This window comes from Sus scrofa, chromosome 14, assembly GCF_000003025.6.
Source record: "Sus scrofa isolate TJ Tabasco breed Duroc chromosome 14, Sscrofa11.1, whole genome shotgun sequence".
Classification (NCBI taxonomy): domain Eukaryota; kingdom Metazoa; phylum Chordata; class Mammalia; order Artiodactyla; family Suidae; genus Sus; species Sus scrofa.
The window spans coordinates 113,434,389-113,451,363 of NC_010456.5; the positions used below are offsets into that span (position 1 = coordinate 113,434,389).

The window sequence follows — 16,975 nt, forward strand, 5'->3', positions numbered from 1 at the left end:
GGTGGGAGAGAAGGTCAGACAGACGCAGAACCCCAGCACCACAGCTGTGAAATGACTAGAATGCACTCAAACCTTCCTCGGGCTACCTTTACTGTGCCGGTGGCAGCTCCAAGAGGAGGTTAACACTGTGGAGCAAGGGAAGTTGGGAAAGAAGGGGGACAGGAGATAGGGTGTGCCCTGTGTGGGAGTGTAGGGCTCCTGCATCCCTCTGGGATCTGAGCCTAAAAGGCTCGGGCTGAGTCCGGCGAGTGCCTCAGTGGAAGCGGTACTTTCTGGCTGGCTTAAGGTTGATGTATGTGGCCTTCATCTCCTCAGCCTCAGGGTTCCGCACATCTTTGAATCGCTCCCCTTTGGTGCTCACTATCTGGTTGTCGATGTATCGGATCAGCTTCTTGGGAGCCTGTCAGGCAATCAGGCAGTGAGTAGCAGGAGCCAGTCGCATCCACTCCACACCCCGAGCAGCCCCAATTGTCTCACCTCCTTGGGAGCCATGGGCCGGTGAATCTTCTGATCCTCTGCGCTATCCACCATCATGTACCTGCCAAAAACTGGCTGGGTGAAGCTCCTGCCACCCTGGGAAGACCCTCTAAGGGCCCGGCCCAGCCCAGCCCAGCCCAGACTCACTTCTGCAGGATGAAGGACTTCAGCTCATCCTTTTGGGGGCCTCTGAGGCGCCTAGGCAGGTCCTGCAGAGAGGGGAAGCCTGGTCTAGGCCCTAGGCCACCAGCAGGAGAAGCCAGGGGACAGGCTCGGGGCGGGGGCTTCACACTAAAGTGGAACGTAGCTGAGGTTAAGTGGGATGGGGTGGGGATCTGGCAGAGGATACCTGGTTGGGGCCATCCCAGGCTGGAGGCCCCTCCTCCTTCCCCTCTACCAGCATCTGCACAGCTTCTTCCAAGTCCCCCCGAGCTTTGGCCAGCACCCACTGGGCCTGTTCCACCGAACAGGTAGGAAACACCTCCAGGAGTACATCCACCCCTGGCAGCAGCTCCTCCTCAGTGCCGGCTGCCTGTGGGCATAAATGTTGACAAAAGGCAGGACTTCTTCTTTTCCTGCCCCCTTGCTGCCTCACGGGTACGCTCCTTTACCAGTACCTCATCTGGGGTGTCCCCAGCAGCACTAGGAGAAGACCTAGTCTCTTCTTTGAGGTTTTCAGGCCGCTGCAGGGTCTCTGAGGAGGCGGATACCTGACCTTGGACCGCAGAGCTCTGCGGTTGCAGGTTCTCTTAAAGAGGCAGAGAAAGCAACAGGTTTGCCCGGGCTTTGGGGGAGGGGGTTTTGAGTCACCCAAATGCCCGATTCCTAGACTCACCTTTGTTCCTGGCACCACTTAACTGCCCTGAGAGCTTCTGCATCATGTCCCCTATTGTACTCCTGAAAAAGCAAGGACGGTAGTAAGAGGATGACCCTCCCACAATCAGCCATCCCCCCTCCTCCTCTGGCCCCAGCCAGGCCCCACCTTGGGATGTGGGCAAAGCCAGGCACGTAGGCCTCCATCATCTCAGTGAAGGCCTCCATGTCGAAGTTCTCCTCTGATGGGCCTGAGGGGCCCAGGTCTTCCAGGACCCCAAGCACGTAGGAGAAGATGACCTCATCCAAGCCGCTGCAGGAATGGGACAGGACGAGCCCTGTTACCGTCAGCGTCCCTACCTAGCCTGGGACTCCAGCCCCGGGCTTCACAGGGTCCATGAACCAGACTTCAAGCCTTCAGGCCAGGGAGTATCCCACCCTCCCTCAGAGTTTTGGTTTCCCATCCAAAGTTCAACAAGGGGGAGGAATGAGATGAGAGGTAAGGCCATACCAGCAAATCATCATCAGCCCTCCCCAGCCTCGGGAACAGGGCTGAGTGCTTCCCACCCCAGTCCTCCCATTGGCCAGGGCCCAGGGCACTGCCCAGCAGCTCCAGCCGTCGCTCTAGCATGACCCTTCAAGGACAGCAGCTTCTACCTGAGGTCGGCCTCTGGGAGGTGCGTCTGGACAAAGGCAAGGAGGGCTGTACTGACGATCCTCTCCAGCTCCATGCTCTCTCCTCTTCTGAAGGGACACAAGAGGGAAGCTTGTCAGGCCCCCCTTCCGCCTGCCCCTACCCGCTAGGTCCAGGGGCGGCCAGCTCCTCCCTCCTGCCCTGCTGTGGAAACCATTTGTTGATGTTGCCCAGAGCTTCCAGCTCTCCAGCCCTCCCCCGCTCCCTCAAGCAGAGGGAGCCACAGCCCCCTCCCGGCCTCCCTCCACCTCCTTCAGCCAGAGACAGGGCAGAACGCTGTCTCAGGAAAAAGTTTCCAGAGTGGTTTCCTTCACCCCTCCCGTGACCTCTCCCCATCTCTCCCCACCCCATTGCCCAGAAGCAGGCCCAGACCCTCTGGCAAGAAGCCAAGGTCTTGAGGTCACATGCCTCCTGGCTGAGGAATCTCGTCGTTGAGAGGGCCACTTGGCCCCCAAGTCCACAAAGGGCCTATTGTCCAGCCCCCCAAGAAGCAGGCCTCAGGACCAAGCACAGCCATTCCCCCACCCGGAATGGGCCACCCACCCTCTGCACAAAGGGGCTTTTCTGGCTCTGAGGCCCAGATAGATGGGGAAGCCTTAAATGGACTCTCTCTTCCTTCCCAATCCTAGCCCTTCCAGCAGTTTGGGGCCATCTAGAGGACTTTGCATCCTCTAGATGGCCTGCAGAGCCCTACCAGACGGTGCGCTGGCCACATGCTCCTCATTCACTGCACACCTGAACCACCAGCCTCCTTGCTGTTCCTCAAACTTCCAGCTTTTTCCTACCTTTCTCCTCCAGACACCCACATGGCTCACCCCCTCACCTCCACCACGACTCCGCTCAAAAGTTGCCTCCACAGAGAGACCCTCCCGGATTCACCTACCCAAAACAGGCTTGCCCCATACTCCCCGTCCCTCGCCCTGCTCTACTTTCTATGTAGCTATACTATAGCTTGATGTTATTTTATGTTGATTTGCCTGTGGTCTGTCCTCTCCCAGGGAATGTAAGCTCTAAGAAGAGGGAGGTGGGAGTTCCTGACATGGTGCAGTGGAAACGAATCCGACTAGGAACCATGAGGTTGCGGGTTCGATCCCTGGGCTCACTCAGTGGGTTAAGGATCCAGCATTGCAGTGAGCTGTGGTGTAGGTCACAGATGCGGCTTGGATCTGGCGTTGATGTGGCTCTGGCATAGGCCGGCAGCAACAGCTCCGATTCGACCCTTAGCCTGGGAACTTCATATGCCGCGGGTGCAGCCCCCAAAAGGCAAAAAGACCAAAAAAAAGAAGAGGAAGATGGAAGGGGGGACTCTGTCTCACCCATTGGGATAGCCCTAGCACCTAGAAAAATGCTTGCACTTAGCAGGCGCTCAATAACTACTTATTGACTTATTCCATTCCTACCTACATGCTTTTGATTCCCTACAGTTTGTATTTGGGCATCAGGAACATGTAGGTGGTTATGAACTGCTCCAGACCCATAGGATGGATGTCAGCTCATCATCTCACTCAGAAGACTCAAAGGCACCTCAAGTTGCACCTACCCCAAACTCAGCATATCCTCCCAATCTGTGTACCTCCCGCTCCAAACAGGCACCTCCTCCTGTTTTACCAGCTGACACAATTCACTCAGCTGTGAAAGCGAAAACTTGGGGGTTACCTTTGATTTCACCCTCTGCTGCAATTGGTCAATCACCAAGTCCTGGCAAGTCTATCCCTTTTATTCTCCATTCTACACACTTCTCCTCAACTACAGTCTGGCTTCTGCCCCAACATCTCTACCAAATTTCCTCAGGTTAAGATCATAAGTTACTTTTTTAGGTTTTGGTCTAAGTCAGTTGAACCATATGAGTCTGCCAATATTACCTGTTTTTGAGCTCAAAAAAAAAAAAAAAAGGATAGAAAGAAAGAAAAGAAAAAGAAAGGAGTTCCCACTGTGACACAGTGGGTTAAGAATCTGGCTAAAGGAGTTCCCCATGTGCCTCAGTAGGTTAAGAACACCACTAGTATCCACGAGGATGCAGTTCCATCCCTGGCCTTGCTCAGTGGATTAAGGATCGGTGTTGCTGCAAGCTGCAGTGTAGGTTGCAGATGCGGCTCTGATCTGGCGTTGCTGTAGCTGTGGAGTAGGCTGGCAAGCTACAGTTCTGATTCAACCCCTAGCCTGGGAACTTCCATATGGCACAGATGCAGCCCTAAAAAGAAAAAGGAAAAAAAAAAAAAGAATCCAGCTGAGGCAGCTCCACTCAGTGCAGAGGCACAGTTGGATCCCCAGCCCAGGGCAGTGGGTTAAAGGATCTGGCATGGCTGTAGCTGCAGCTTAGGTCATGGCTGTGGCTCAGATTCAATCCCTGGCCTGGGAACTTCCATATGCTATGGGTGCAGCCTTAAAAAAAAAAAAAAAAAAAAAAGAAAAAGGCAATTTCTTTTAGTTTCACCTAACATTTGCCCTTTCAGACAGCATCAGCGTTGCTCTAGGAAGCATCACACCCTCCCATCTCTCTTCTATTTCTCTGGCCATTTCTTCTCAGGCTCCCTTTTCTATCCCCATCTCACCTGCTTCTCCCTAAATGTGGCAGCAAGGCTCAGACTCAAAGCTGCTCCTCCCCTCTCCTCAGTGTGCACCCTCTCTCTCTGCAAGATCTCATCTGGGCCCATGTCTTCATGGACTAACTCCATGACCCCAACTCCCAAATGTCCAATTCACTAGTATAGTCTCCTCCTCTGAGCTACACACTTGTACATCTACTTCTCTGGCACCTCTCTGGGGATGATTTAACATGTCCCCAGGTGACATTCTCCCAAATCTTATACTTCTCCAGGGCTGTCCTCAGTGTATGATTGTCCATGCACCAGCTGTTTCTGCCGCTAGTCTGGAAATCAGCCTTGACCCCTTGCCTTCCCACATCCAATCAGTCACCAAGCCCTGACCATTATCTCTTAATACAACAATTTCCCTCCATCTCTCTTCCCACGCTGCCCCATCTCATTCTGTAACTGCAAGAGTCTCCTAACCCTTCTCCACACTACCATCTTGCCCCCAACAAGCTATTCTTCACAAAGGTCATGACTGTACAATCTTTACAAAAAAATCATGTTTTTCCTGCTTAAAACCTATCAGTGACTTCCTGCCTCCCTTCAGCTAAGTCCAAATTCTTTTTCTTTTTTTTTTTTTTTTCGTCTTTTTGCTTTTTCTAGGGCCACTTCCACGGCATATGGAGGTTCCCAGCCTAGGGGTCCAATTGGAGCTGTAGCTTCCAGCCTACACCACAGCCACAGCAACGTGGGATCCGAGCCGTGTCTGCGACCTACACCACAGCTCACGGCAACGCCGCATCCTTAACCCACTGAGCAAGGACAGGGATTGACCCGCAACCTCATGGTTCCTAGTCGGATTGTTAACCACTGCACCACCACTGGAACTCCCCAAATTCTTTTTGATCCTCAATTCAGGGCCTTATATCTGCCTACATCTTTCCAGCCTCACCATGCACCATGCCCTCCCAGGATCAGGCCCCTCTGCCCTGGCTTGCTTTCAGCTTGCCCGTGGCTCCAGCTTTTTCACGGCAAGGGTCTTAGCATGAACTGTTTGCTCTGTCTGGGCAATCTTCCAGCTCCACCCCTTGCCTGCTGACTTTTCTCACCTTTCAGGTTTCAATCTACAGTTTCCTTCGAGGTATGCTGCCCTTGACCCTCTGGAACTGATTTGGTCGCCTCCATCTTATACCCTCATTGAAGAGGCATGTTACCTTACCGAGCAGCACCTTTTGCAGCTATAATTTTATTATTTATTTATTTATTTATTTATTTATTTTTGTCTTTTTGCCATTTCTTGGGCTGCTCCCACAGCATATGGAGATTCGCAGGCTAGGGGTCTAATCGGAGCTGTAGTTTCCAGCCTACACCAGAGCCACAGCAACGCGGGATCCAAGCCATGTCTGCAACCTACACCACAGCTCACGGCAACCCCAGATCCTTAATCCACTGAGCAAGGCCAAGGATCGAACCCGCAACCTCATGGTTCCTAGTCGGATTCGTTAACCACTGCACCACAATGGGAACTCCTACAGCTATAATTTTAAAATTATTGGGGCAATATTTAATGTTTCTTCCACTTGTGTCATGAGAGCAGGGACCATACACTTGGTTTATTCATCAATGTACTCTCATTGTCTCCTGTGAAGTAGACACTCAAAAAACTGTTACTTTCCACTTTACAAATGAAGACATTGAAGCTCAGTGGGGTTTTTTTTTTTTTTTTTTTTTTTTTTTCGTCTTTTTAGGGCTGTACCTACAGCATATGGAGGTTCCCAGGCTAGGGGTTGAATCGGAGCTGCAGCTGCTGGCCTACACCACAGCAGCAACAACGCCAGATCCAAGCCATGTCTGCAAGAAGCTCAGTGGGTTTAATGACTTGTCCAAGGTCACTTGGCTTGACTGCAGTGGTCAAGAGATAAATCCAGGATACCTACTTGAGTGTATATTCTACTCCAGGCATAGGGGGATATCAAGACTTTCAAATGGGTTGATGGAGTTCCCATCGCGGCTCAGCAGTTAATGAATCTGACTAGTATCCATGAGGACGCAGGTTCGATCCCTGGCCTCGCTCAGTGGGTTAAGGATCTGGCATTGCTGTGGCTGTGGTGTAGGCCAGCGGCTATAGCTCCAATGCAACCCCTAACCTGGGAACCTCCACATGGCATGGGTGTGGCCCTAAAAAGACAAAAAAAAAAAAAAAAAGAAAGAAAAAAAAAGACTTTCAAGTGGTTTGAGACAGGGCTGCCTGCCATCTATAATCACAGTTCCTTGGTCCCCTGAATGGTAACAGAGTTGCTGTGATAGCAGAGGGCCACCTTGGACAACACGACAGAGAAGCCCTATCTTAGCAGCGGTAGGCTGGCTTCTCACTCCAGAGCCTAGCGTGGGCCCTGGGGAGGAGCAGAACTGCCCAGATCAGGCATACCGGATCCCACCTTGCAGCTCCCTTAAGAGCTCAGCCCTCTATGGAGACCTACGTCTACCCTGGGTTATACCAAATCCCGGTTGCTATCATTTGCCTGCTGTCCTCTGTTGAGACAAAGGCCCAGTGATGCTGCATGAAATCCCAGTTTCTAGGAGAGCAGCTCTCAAGGCTGTGTCCAATACCCCTAGGTTTCTAACCAAGGTCTGAGGGCCAGTGCATTTTTATTGGGAAACACCTCACTGTGCCCCAATAAAAGGTCTTCCTGCCCTGAGCTTTTGCTCTAGCTTGTTTTCTAAGGAAATAATATCCCCTTTCCTCCTGTTCTTGGGCTCCCCAAACTTTACCCAGTCTTCCAAGCTTGCCATTTTTCCTTTTTCTCCATCCCCCTAGGCCTCCTCAGCATTCCTTTCCTACCCAGAGGCTTCTTCTAATATTTCTCCCCCATAGTCCCCGAGTAGGGGAAGCTACAGCCTAAGCAGCCAGGATTCTCCAGGGTAAGAACCTGATTTTTTTTTTTTTTTTTGGCATACGGAAATTACCAGGCCAGGGAATGAACCTATGCCACAGCTGTTAACCAGAGCCACAGCAGTGATAATGCTGGAACCTTAACCCCCTGAGTCACCAGGGAACTCTGAAAATGATTTCAGTAAGGTTTTTTTTTTTTTTTTTTTTTTGTCTTTTGTCTTCTTAGGGCCGCACCTGAGGCATATGGAGGCTCCCAGGCTAGGGGTCGAATCAGAGCTGTAGCCGCCAGCCTATGCCAGAGCCACAGCAACACCAGATCTGAGCCACGTCTGCGAGCTACACCACAGTTCACGGCAACACCGGATCCTTAACCCACTGAGCAAGGCCAGGGATCGAACCCGCAACTTCATGGTTCCTAGTAGGATTCATTTCCACTGCACCATGAGGGGAGCTCCCCAATGAGATTTTTCAAATTCTAAATATGGACCACAGAACCCCGGGGCCTCCAAATCACGATTCTCTGGTTAGTGGCACATGTGAAATGTGTCTGTCATCCTGTCATGAGTCCTGTTTAAACACCTCTGATGATGGTAGTAATATTTAGTATTTATCAACTCTTTACAATCTGCCAGGGATTGTTCTATGCACTTTACATGTATTAACACCTAATCCTCACAATTACCCTAAAATTTAGATAGTAATATATCATATTATCCCATTTACACAAAAAGAAACAGAGGCACTGAGGGTCACAAAGTAAGTTAATGGCAGAGTTATACCAAGGCAGAACCCTCCTTGTTAACCACTATACTACACCACCTCTCAATGCAAACGGTCTCTCCTCAGCCTATATTCTGATCTTTCTCTCCTGCTTGTCTGGCCCTCTTGCCTACCTCAAGAATCTGTTCTTTCTCCCCACTCAGAATGTCTTTCCCTTTGCCTCTCACTCGGCAGGACTCACTTCCTCCCTGCAGTCAACCCTACTGCCCTATCCTCATTGCCTGAGAACATCCCCAGGACCAGGCACAGGCCTGGACTCTCCAGATGCTCCAAATAGAACCCTTGGGCAAAATGAAGTTAGACTAGGGGAAGGAGTACCATACTGTTCCCTTGGGGTGGGGAGGTGCCCAAGGTGGAGGGAGAGCACAAGGCGGTTTGGTAGGAGGAGTCCTGGAAGCAGCGTGGAAGAAGTCCTGGGGCATTCAGAGGGTCTAGAAACGAGGTCTTCACTGCTTTTCCCAGCCCCTGTGAAACCCAGCTCCTGGGGTCCTAGTCTCATAACACAGGTTCCAGACGACATCTCCTGACTCTCAAGTTAGGTCTTAGAGGTGCCAAGGACACCAAGGGGTATACAAGGGATTCCGGTATTCAAAGTCAGGCTGCAGTACAGGAAGTGGGATGATGGCCGACCCCTGAAGCAAGAGCTCCCTAAACAAGAGAGCAGTGTACCCGTAAGGGTCCAGAATAGCGGACCCGAGGGCAATGGGATGCGGTTGAGGCCCTGGGGACATATGAGGAGGGAGGCCCGAGCAAGCTGGGATGTGCCTTGATACAGGCCACAGCGAGAATCAGAGATGGGGGTCCGGCGGTCCCCGGGGGTACCGTGGGGAGACACACCGGACAGGTACCCTGGGTCAATGCTCTCCGAGACTCTCCTAGCCCTGGGTTGGGGCCTGGAGGGGAAATCACCTGCTCCGTCGGGCGCCGCCGGCGACTTGTCCCGCACGATGCAGCTCTCATCCCCCAGCCCCACCAACGAGATCAAAGGCGGGGCCCAGAGCGGTGTTTTTACACTAGCGCTGTGGTAGCCATTTTTAAGAAGGGCATTGCCCACAACTGGGCGGAGCTTCTGCACTCCCTTTCATTTGTCTCACGAATTTGGACGGGCTCCTGCGGCGACCATTTTTGTTGAGGGTAGGGAGGAGCTAAGCGTGGAGGTCCCGCCAGTGGGTGGAGTCTCAGCGACTGATTGAATCCGCGCCTACTTCCTTGTCAGCGGCGGGAGATGGAGAACATTTTGACCCCACCCAGTGTCTTCCCATCTGCAGTATTTCCTCGCCCCCAAGTCTCCGCCCTCAAGTCCTATAGCTACCCCACCACCACCCTTCTCTTTGTCTCTCCCGTCCTTCCACCCATGGAAAGACTCGTGGCTTCCCGGTTGGTTCTGGTGGCCCTGCACCTAGACCTGGTGTTCTTCCCCAAATCCCAGGGTCTCTCCCCTTTCGTGTCCAGTCCAGGTTCAAGCCCTGTCACCCATCGACTCCTAGGTCCTGACTTCCCCACCATATCTGTCTCCTTTGCATTCCCTTAACAGCGATGTCTCCCCAAGGTTAGGGTGTCTTCAGGGCTAGGAGCCTGTTTTGGAAAGGGGTGAGGAGGTGCTCTGAGTGAGGATCCACCTGAGCCCAGATCCAGGGTAGCCTGCAGGCCATGCCCACCCCCAGTGCCTTCATGCCTCTGTTGGCTGGGCTTCTCATATAGCACAGGACAGCTGAACGCCAGTACCCGGTAAGGCCTCAGCTTCCTCTTTCTGCTCCTGCTGCCACAGCTTCACTGTGCTACCCTATGGGGAAGCCCACAGCCTTCTCTCTCAGGAACCCTTCAGTGGTCATGAGGGTGAGTTCCCTTCAAGGATAAACTAGTGCATCACCAATCAGCAGGGATGAGTTCTTTTTCAGGGCTAGTCCCCTTGTGGGGTACTGGCGACCCAGAGACTGTTCTTACCCTCAGGAGCTCACAGTCCAAGGTAAAAAGTCCCATTCTCTCTTCCCTAAGGACAGAGGTGGTGCCAAAGCATGGAGAAAAAAGAGATCACTGCTCCTCTTCCAGTCCTGCTCCTCACTGCAATCTCCCACCTCCCCGCAGGATCCTCTGGCCTCAAAGTCAGCAAGATGTTGGTTGCTGGGGAGAGAGGCAGGAAAGGGGAGGCAGGAAGGAAGGAGGGAGCACCTTTGGCCTCATGTCTCCCATAAAAGCGCTGCTGCTGCCAGCCTGGCACTGCGGGGGTTAATGAAGGGTCGGGTGACAACCACTTTGAACTCTAGCCAAGCAGGCCCCTGGGAAGGGGGTGATGGGTAGCTGCCAGCCCTCTATAGATGTGGCCATTCTTCCCCTCCCCCAGCTCCCATCCCCCGCTTCCCCTTCATTGCACAACACTGATGACTCTTCTCTCCCTACCATCCCCATTACGGGAATTTTCAGGTTTCCTCAATAGAGTTGTCCCTAGTCCTGGCCCAAGACCCTTGTGGCCATCCCTGAGGCTGACTGTACCTTTCCCTCCCCCACCTTCTGTCTCTTGAATGGCATTTGGATGTAGCTACATATTATCATTGGAAAGACCTTCCTGAGCTTTCCTTTCTGGGAAGGATGATGGGAAGGACCTCTTGGGGGGGGCCCTCAATTCCCAGCTCAAACTCTGGGGGAAGGGTCTCAACTCTGTGCAGCAAGGGTAAAGTTCTGGAGTCAGAGGACAGAGGGTGGCCTGAGGAGAAGGAGCACCACAGACACAATGACACACAAACGGTAAGACAGAGGCTCCAACAGGAATCCTTAGGAGTTCCCGTCGTGGCGCAATGGTTAACGAATCCGACTAGGAACCATGAGGTTGTGGGTTTGATCCCTGGCCTTGCTCAGTGGCTTAAGGATCCGGTGTTGCCGTGAGCTGTGGTGTAGGTCGCAGACAAGGCTCGGATCCCAAGTTGCTGTGGCTCTGGCGTAGGCTGGTGGCTACAGCTCCAACTGGACCCCTAGCCTGGGAATCTCCATATTCCACAGGAGCAGCCTAAGAAATGGCAAAAAGACAAAAAGCAAAACAAAACAAAAACAGGAATGCTTGTCCTGCTCAGCATTCCATAGCTGGTTGAAATTTAAGTCCCTTCAGGTCTCAATGTCTCTCTCTCCAGGATGGGAACAAATTCCACCTACACTTTGGATGCTGCTTGAAGCCACAAGGGGTGAAAGGAGATGGAATGATACCTCCTCTCTCCCCATTCTGTCAAACGAATTTTGCAGCTGATGCTGCGTCCCCTCAGCTGATGGGAAAGTTAGAAGCCTCTGTTGAAGCTTCCTCTAGCATATCAATTCCCCAACATCCAACCTCAGAATGAGGAATTGGGCTCGTACTAGGCATAAAGGGCCTATTTCCCAGACATTAAGAGCAGAGAAAGGACCCAGCTGGCTGGTCTCAGGGGGTGGGAAGGATTCATTCAGACACTGAGGTAAGGAAGGGGATGCTTGGAAGGATGGGGGGGTAAGTAGGGGGTCTCTGCTTTTTATCTTGCTCTTGCTTGAGGTCAGAAAGGGTTCTCTGGGCAGGGTGCCCGGCCCTCCCACACCTTCCTCCTTTCTCAGAAGAACCAGGATGGGGCGGGGGCGGGAGTTGGCTGGGGCGGGTGGGGGCCCTATTTAAGAAGCACTCTCTGGGAGCATCTCTGCAGATCCAGCTCCAGGAGGGAGAGAAGAGGCTTCATGGGTAAGTGCGGCCCCTTTCTCTCAACTCAAGCAGGGTGGGGGTAGGGTGGCTCCTGATCTGCCGGCTTGCCTTTTCCTCTCTAGGGATAGACTGCCACTCTGCCCTGCACCTCAGCCCTCAGTTTAACTCTCAAGAAAGTCACTGTGTGTTTCAGGGGACTCTTTCTCATCCACTGCCCTATCTATCCCAGGTACTTCAGATCTTCACATGGGGAGGTTTTCAAGGAGCTGGGACTCCTAGGCCTCTATCTTTGGAATCCACAGTGGGTGGGTCCCCTTTGGCTCAGGAAGCCCCTCAGTCTCTAGAGAGAGTCCCTTCTCAATGTACATGTTCTAGCTCTTCCCCAGCGCCCTGCCCATCCAGTTCCACATCTGGGCCCATCAGGAGCAGATCTGGGTGGAAGATGATGGGACTCACTCTGCAGCACCTTGCCTCTTTCCCTAGCCATGGACCCCAATTTTCAGTTCCAAGCTCACACCCTCCCTGGGATAGGAGGAATCTTGAGATTCCAGGTTCTTCATCTAACCCATCCTGGGAGTGGGGGAAAATTCAAAGACACCACAGGAAGGCAGCATCAAGGCTGAGAGAACTTTGGCCACCTGGCTCTGAGAACTGAATTCCATAGGCTGTGAGCTCTAGCAAATGCCCTAGGAACTCAGTTCTGGTGCCCGGCTGTGCTACAGTCAACACCAAGGTCATGGGGGAGCTGCTGGCTCAGGCTCTCAGCATCCCAGCCGGATGCTTCAGGCACCTATCCTGCTACTGGCCAGATCTTTTAATAACTTCAACTAGGGCTACTTTTTTTTTTTTTTCCCCTGGCTATGCCCATGGCACGCAGCAGTTCCTGGGTCAGGGATCAAACCCTCGTCATAGCTGTAACCCGGGACAACAACAGATCTTTAACACACTGAGCCATAAGGTCTTGGGCTACTTTTCTTTTTTTTTCCTTTTTGCCTTTTCTAGGGCGGCTTCCTGGCAGCATATGGAGGTTCCCAGGCCAGGGGTTGAATTGGAGCTGTAGCCACTGGCCTATGCCACAGCCACAGCAATGCAGGATCCGAGCCATGTCTGTGACCTACACCACAGCTCACGGCAACACCGGATCCTTAACCCACTGAGCAAGGCCAGGGATCGAACCCACAACCCCATGGTTCCTAGTCGGATTCGTTAACCACTGCGCCACAACGGAAACTCCCTGGGCTACTTTTCTTTTTTTTTTTTTGCCATTTCATGGGCCGCTCCCGCGGCATATGGAGGTGCCCAGGCTAGGGGTCTAATCAGAGCTGTAGCCACCAGACTATGCCAGAGCCACCGCAATGTCGGGATCTGAGCCACGTCTGCAACCTACCCCACAGCTCATGGCAATGCCGGATCCTTAACCCACCGGGCAAGGCCAGGGATCAAACCCACAACCTCATGGTTCCTAGTCGGATTCATTAACCACTGAGCCACGATGGGAACTCCTGGGCTACTTTTCTTATCAAAGATTTAAATAGCTCCCCAACACTCCTTACCTTGCCATTAAAGGCTTTCAAAGTATGGCCTCCACTTAGCTTTCAAGCCCCATCTTCCATTGCTCCCTGGTTGTAACCTGGCCTCCAATGAAACCCTACACTCCCTGCTCTTGCTGCCATGTTTTTACTCACGCGGATCCCCTTTTGGTTCATCTTTGGACCCCTCCTTCCCATCACTATCTACTGGAATCTTAAACATGCTTCAAAGCTTCCCTCCAGATGCCTCTTATAAGAAGCTTCTCCAACAGCCAGACCGGCTCCCCATGGTTCCTATGATCTCCTACAAATCCTCCACACTTCTCTTTCACCAGGGCTTGATTCTTGAGCCCCATAGTGTCTAGCGTTCTGCACATAGTAGCTGTTCAGTAATGCTCCTTGCATTTTATAGGAAGAGGCAGTTTGGCCTAGACATTAAGGCTACGTTTTCATCTTCAGATTTCCCAGAAGCAGTCTCGTGTATGCCCTTGGGTAAATTGTTAACTTCTATAGGCATCATCTGTAAATGGGAATAATAATTATGCCCACATCAAGGTTTTGTAAATATTAAATGATACTTCTGTACAGGGCTCTAGCACAGTGCCTGCATATAATAAGCTCTCAGTTAAGTGTATGAGGTTGTCAGGATTCTTATTAGCCTTCTTTAAGTAGAATACAAGCTACCCAGTTGGGAGGTAGGACAGGGTTTAAATTTGGTCAGTTAGGATTTATTGAGTGAAGGGCTCCAAACCAGATGCCACAGTTGGGTAAGGCTAGGGCAAAGCCAGGAGGAGAAGGCCATCAAGATCAGATTTGGTGAACTAAGCCCTGCTATGATCTCAAAGCTCTGGATTCCCACCTACTATGGGACCTTGGGGGAGTCATTCATTCTCTCTGGCCTTGGCTTCACAGTGTGAGGTAAATTGAGGAGGTTGGACCAGGTGAACAGCAAGGTTCCTGGCAGCCCAGGTGTTTTATGAGTTCTAAGCTTCTAAGGGTTAAGTTCAAAGAAAAGATCAAAGAAAGCAGCATCAAGGCTCCCAGCAGGGCTTCCTACATCCACAGGGCTGACGCAAGCTTGGGTTTGGAAGCAGTGGCATGCTGGACTGAGCTGAGGGGCAACTCCTCCTTCGAAAAGTCTATAAAAGGGGCCTCCTCCTTCCCTGGATCTAGGGGATGGAGTAAACCGTGTGCAGCCTCTGGGTATTTCCAGGGCATAAGCAGAAGTCTTAGGGTAAGAATGTCTGTAAGCAATGCGGATCCTCAGAGATGGAGGAAGTTGAGAGAATTCAAGGGTCTGGACCTTAGAAAGGAGTGAAGGAAGGGGATTGTGAAAATGCTTATTTAGTATGAGATTCATAATTTACCTGTAAGCCTGCTTTGTTTCAAAAAAGGACGTGAGGAGTCTTACCAGCATGCAGACAATTGTCAAAGATGAAAACATAAAACCTGACATACATACGTAGTACACGTTAAATGTACCCTTTTTGATCCAGAGATTCAATTTACTTGTTATTTTTTATTTTTAGTTAGAAATTATTTCTGGAGTTCCTATTGTGGCTCAGCGGGTTAAGAACTTGACTAGCATCCATGAGGATTCAGATTCAACCCCTGGCCTTACTCAGTGGGTTAAGGATCCGGTGTTGCATCAAGCTGTGGCATAGGTGGAGTGGTGGCAGATGTGGCGTGGGTCTGGGGATCTGGCATTGTTGTGGCTATACTGCTGTGCCATGTGACCCCTAGCCTGGGAACTTCCATATGCCACAGATGCAAAGGAAAAAAAAAAAAAGAAATTATTTCAAACTTACAGAAAAGTTGGAGTTCCAGTTATGGCTCAGTGGTTGACGACTCCGACTAGGAACCATGAGGTTACGGGTTCGATCCCTGCCCTTGCTCAGTGGGTTAGGGACCCGGTGTTGCTGTGAGCTGTGGTGTAGGTCGCAGACGAGGCTCAGATCTGGCGTTGCTGTGGCTCTGGCGTAGGCCGTTGGCTGCAGCTCTGGTTAGACCCCTAGCCTGGGAACCTCCATATGCTGCGGGAGTGGCCCAAGAAATGGTAAAAAGACAGAAAAAAAAAAAAAAGAAAAAATATCTTATTGGAACACTTTTTGAAACTATATAAATATCCAATTTGTCATCAAGCTTTCACCCATTAGTTTTAGTATCTAGGAATGATTTTCACCTGAATCATTATTATGATGATGATTGGGAATGGAGATTTTCTAATTTCATTTTTTCGTCTACTATAAGGAAGAGCTTTCCTTTCATATATATTTAGCTAACTAATATTAGTATGGATTTATGGATCCTTATTTTATTCAGTAGCTTATAATCTGTTACTGTTATTATTCATTATGATGCTTAAATTGTCCCTGATTTGATCAGTGGAAGTCCCTTCAAGCTTTGTTCTTTTGACATTTTTAAGCAGTCCTTTATTTTCTGGCACAGGTTGTTCCAAGCTCATGTTGTACCTGGCCTACCAGTCTTGGAATCAGCCATTTCCCAAGGGAACTGGTTCCTTTTAGTGGAGAATGGAATTTAGAAACAAAGATCTGGGCACTGGCTGTGCTTGTTGCTACTAGGGTGTCATTGTTCAATGACTCACATTCTAAGACTTCAGATTCCACAATTTAACACTCATATATATGAATAGAGGTGCATATTCAAAGACATTTATCTTCTCATCACTCTTACAAGTTCCAAGTGAGACCAATCCCTCAGTTTGTTTGTCTTTTGTCTTTTTAGGGCCACTCCTGCAGCATATGGAGGTTCCCAGGCTAGGGGTCTAATCAGAGCTATTGCTGCCAGCCTATGCCACAGCCACAGCAACGCCAGATCCCAGCTGCGTCTGTGACCTACACCACAGCTCATGGCAACGCCGGATCGTTAACCCACTGAGCGAGGCCAGGGATCGAACCCGAAACCTCATGGTTCCTAGTTGGATTCTTTTCTGCTGCGCCACGATGGGAACTTCCCCAAGCCATCAGTTTTATGTTTTGCCTGTATTACTTCAAAAGACTCCTAACTGGTCTATTTCCACAACAGCTCCTTATAGTGTCTTTTCCACATAGCATCCAGAAAAATTAAAAAAAAAAATTGATCACATTTTCCCTGCTCATAACCCTCCATCGCTTAAGAATAAAATCCAAAATTTTCTACATGGCTGAAAGATGCCACATGATCCAGCTTCATCTCTAACCCCATTAACTATCAACTTTCCCACTTGCCCATAGGACAAAGACCCTCCAGCCACAGGGTGGTTGTATTTGCTTTTCTCCTCCAGATATTCAAATGGATAGTAAAGGTCTCTCTTTTTCTTTTTCTTTTTGGCTGCACCTGCATCATGTGAAAGTTCTCAGGCCAGGGATCCAACCCACGCCACAGCAGCAACTCTACTGCCACTGCAATAACACAGGATCCTTAATGCGCCATTGGCTGTCTCATTCTCTACTGTATCCTCAGGGCCTACAACAGTTCTTAGCAAATAAAAGGAACCCAAGAAATTTGTTGGATGGACTTTTAATAGCTAAAAACTGGAAGGAAAAATCCAAACGCTATAGAATACTGGTTGGCTGTTAAAGAATGAGGAAGCTCCATGTGCACTGG

The 16,975-nt window shown here is 50.8% G+C and overlaps 1 protein-coding gene and 1 non-coding gene across 2 annotated transcripts; one reads left to right on the forward strand and one right to left on the reverse strand.

Annotated features, from left to right (window-relative positions):
• CUEDC2 (CUE domain containing 2) lies at window positions 70-9,255 on the reverse strand. Its single transcript, XM_003483550.4, has 9 exons — window positions 9,098-9,255; window positions 1,948-2,034; window positions 1,460-1,603; window positions 1,313-1,374; window positions 1,095-1,225; window positions 827-1,009; window positions 625-686; window positions 478-538; window positions 70-400 (listed from the first exon to the last, which is right to left on the reverse strand). The coding sequence occupies exons 2-9, from the start codon at window positions 2,019-2,021 to the stop codon at window positions 254-256; spliced, it is 864 nt and encodes a 287-aa protein (XP_003483598.1). The 5' UTR covers window positions 2,022-2,034; window positions 9,098-9,255; the 3' UTR covers window positions 70-253.
• Window positions 12,466-12,564, forward strand: MIR146B (microRNA 146b). The gene is given in 1 exon segment (NR_035377.1): window positions 12,466-12,564. It is a non-coding gene; the product is annotated as a microRNA 146b (primary transcript).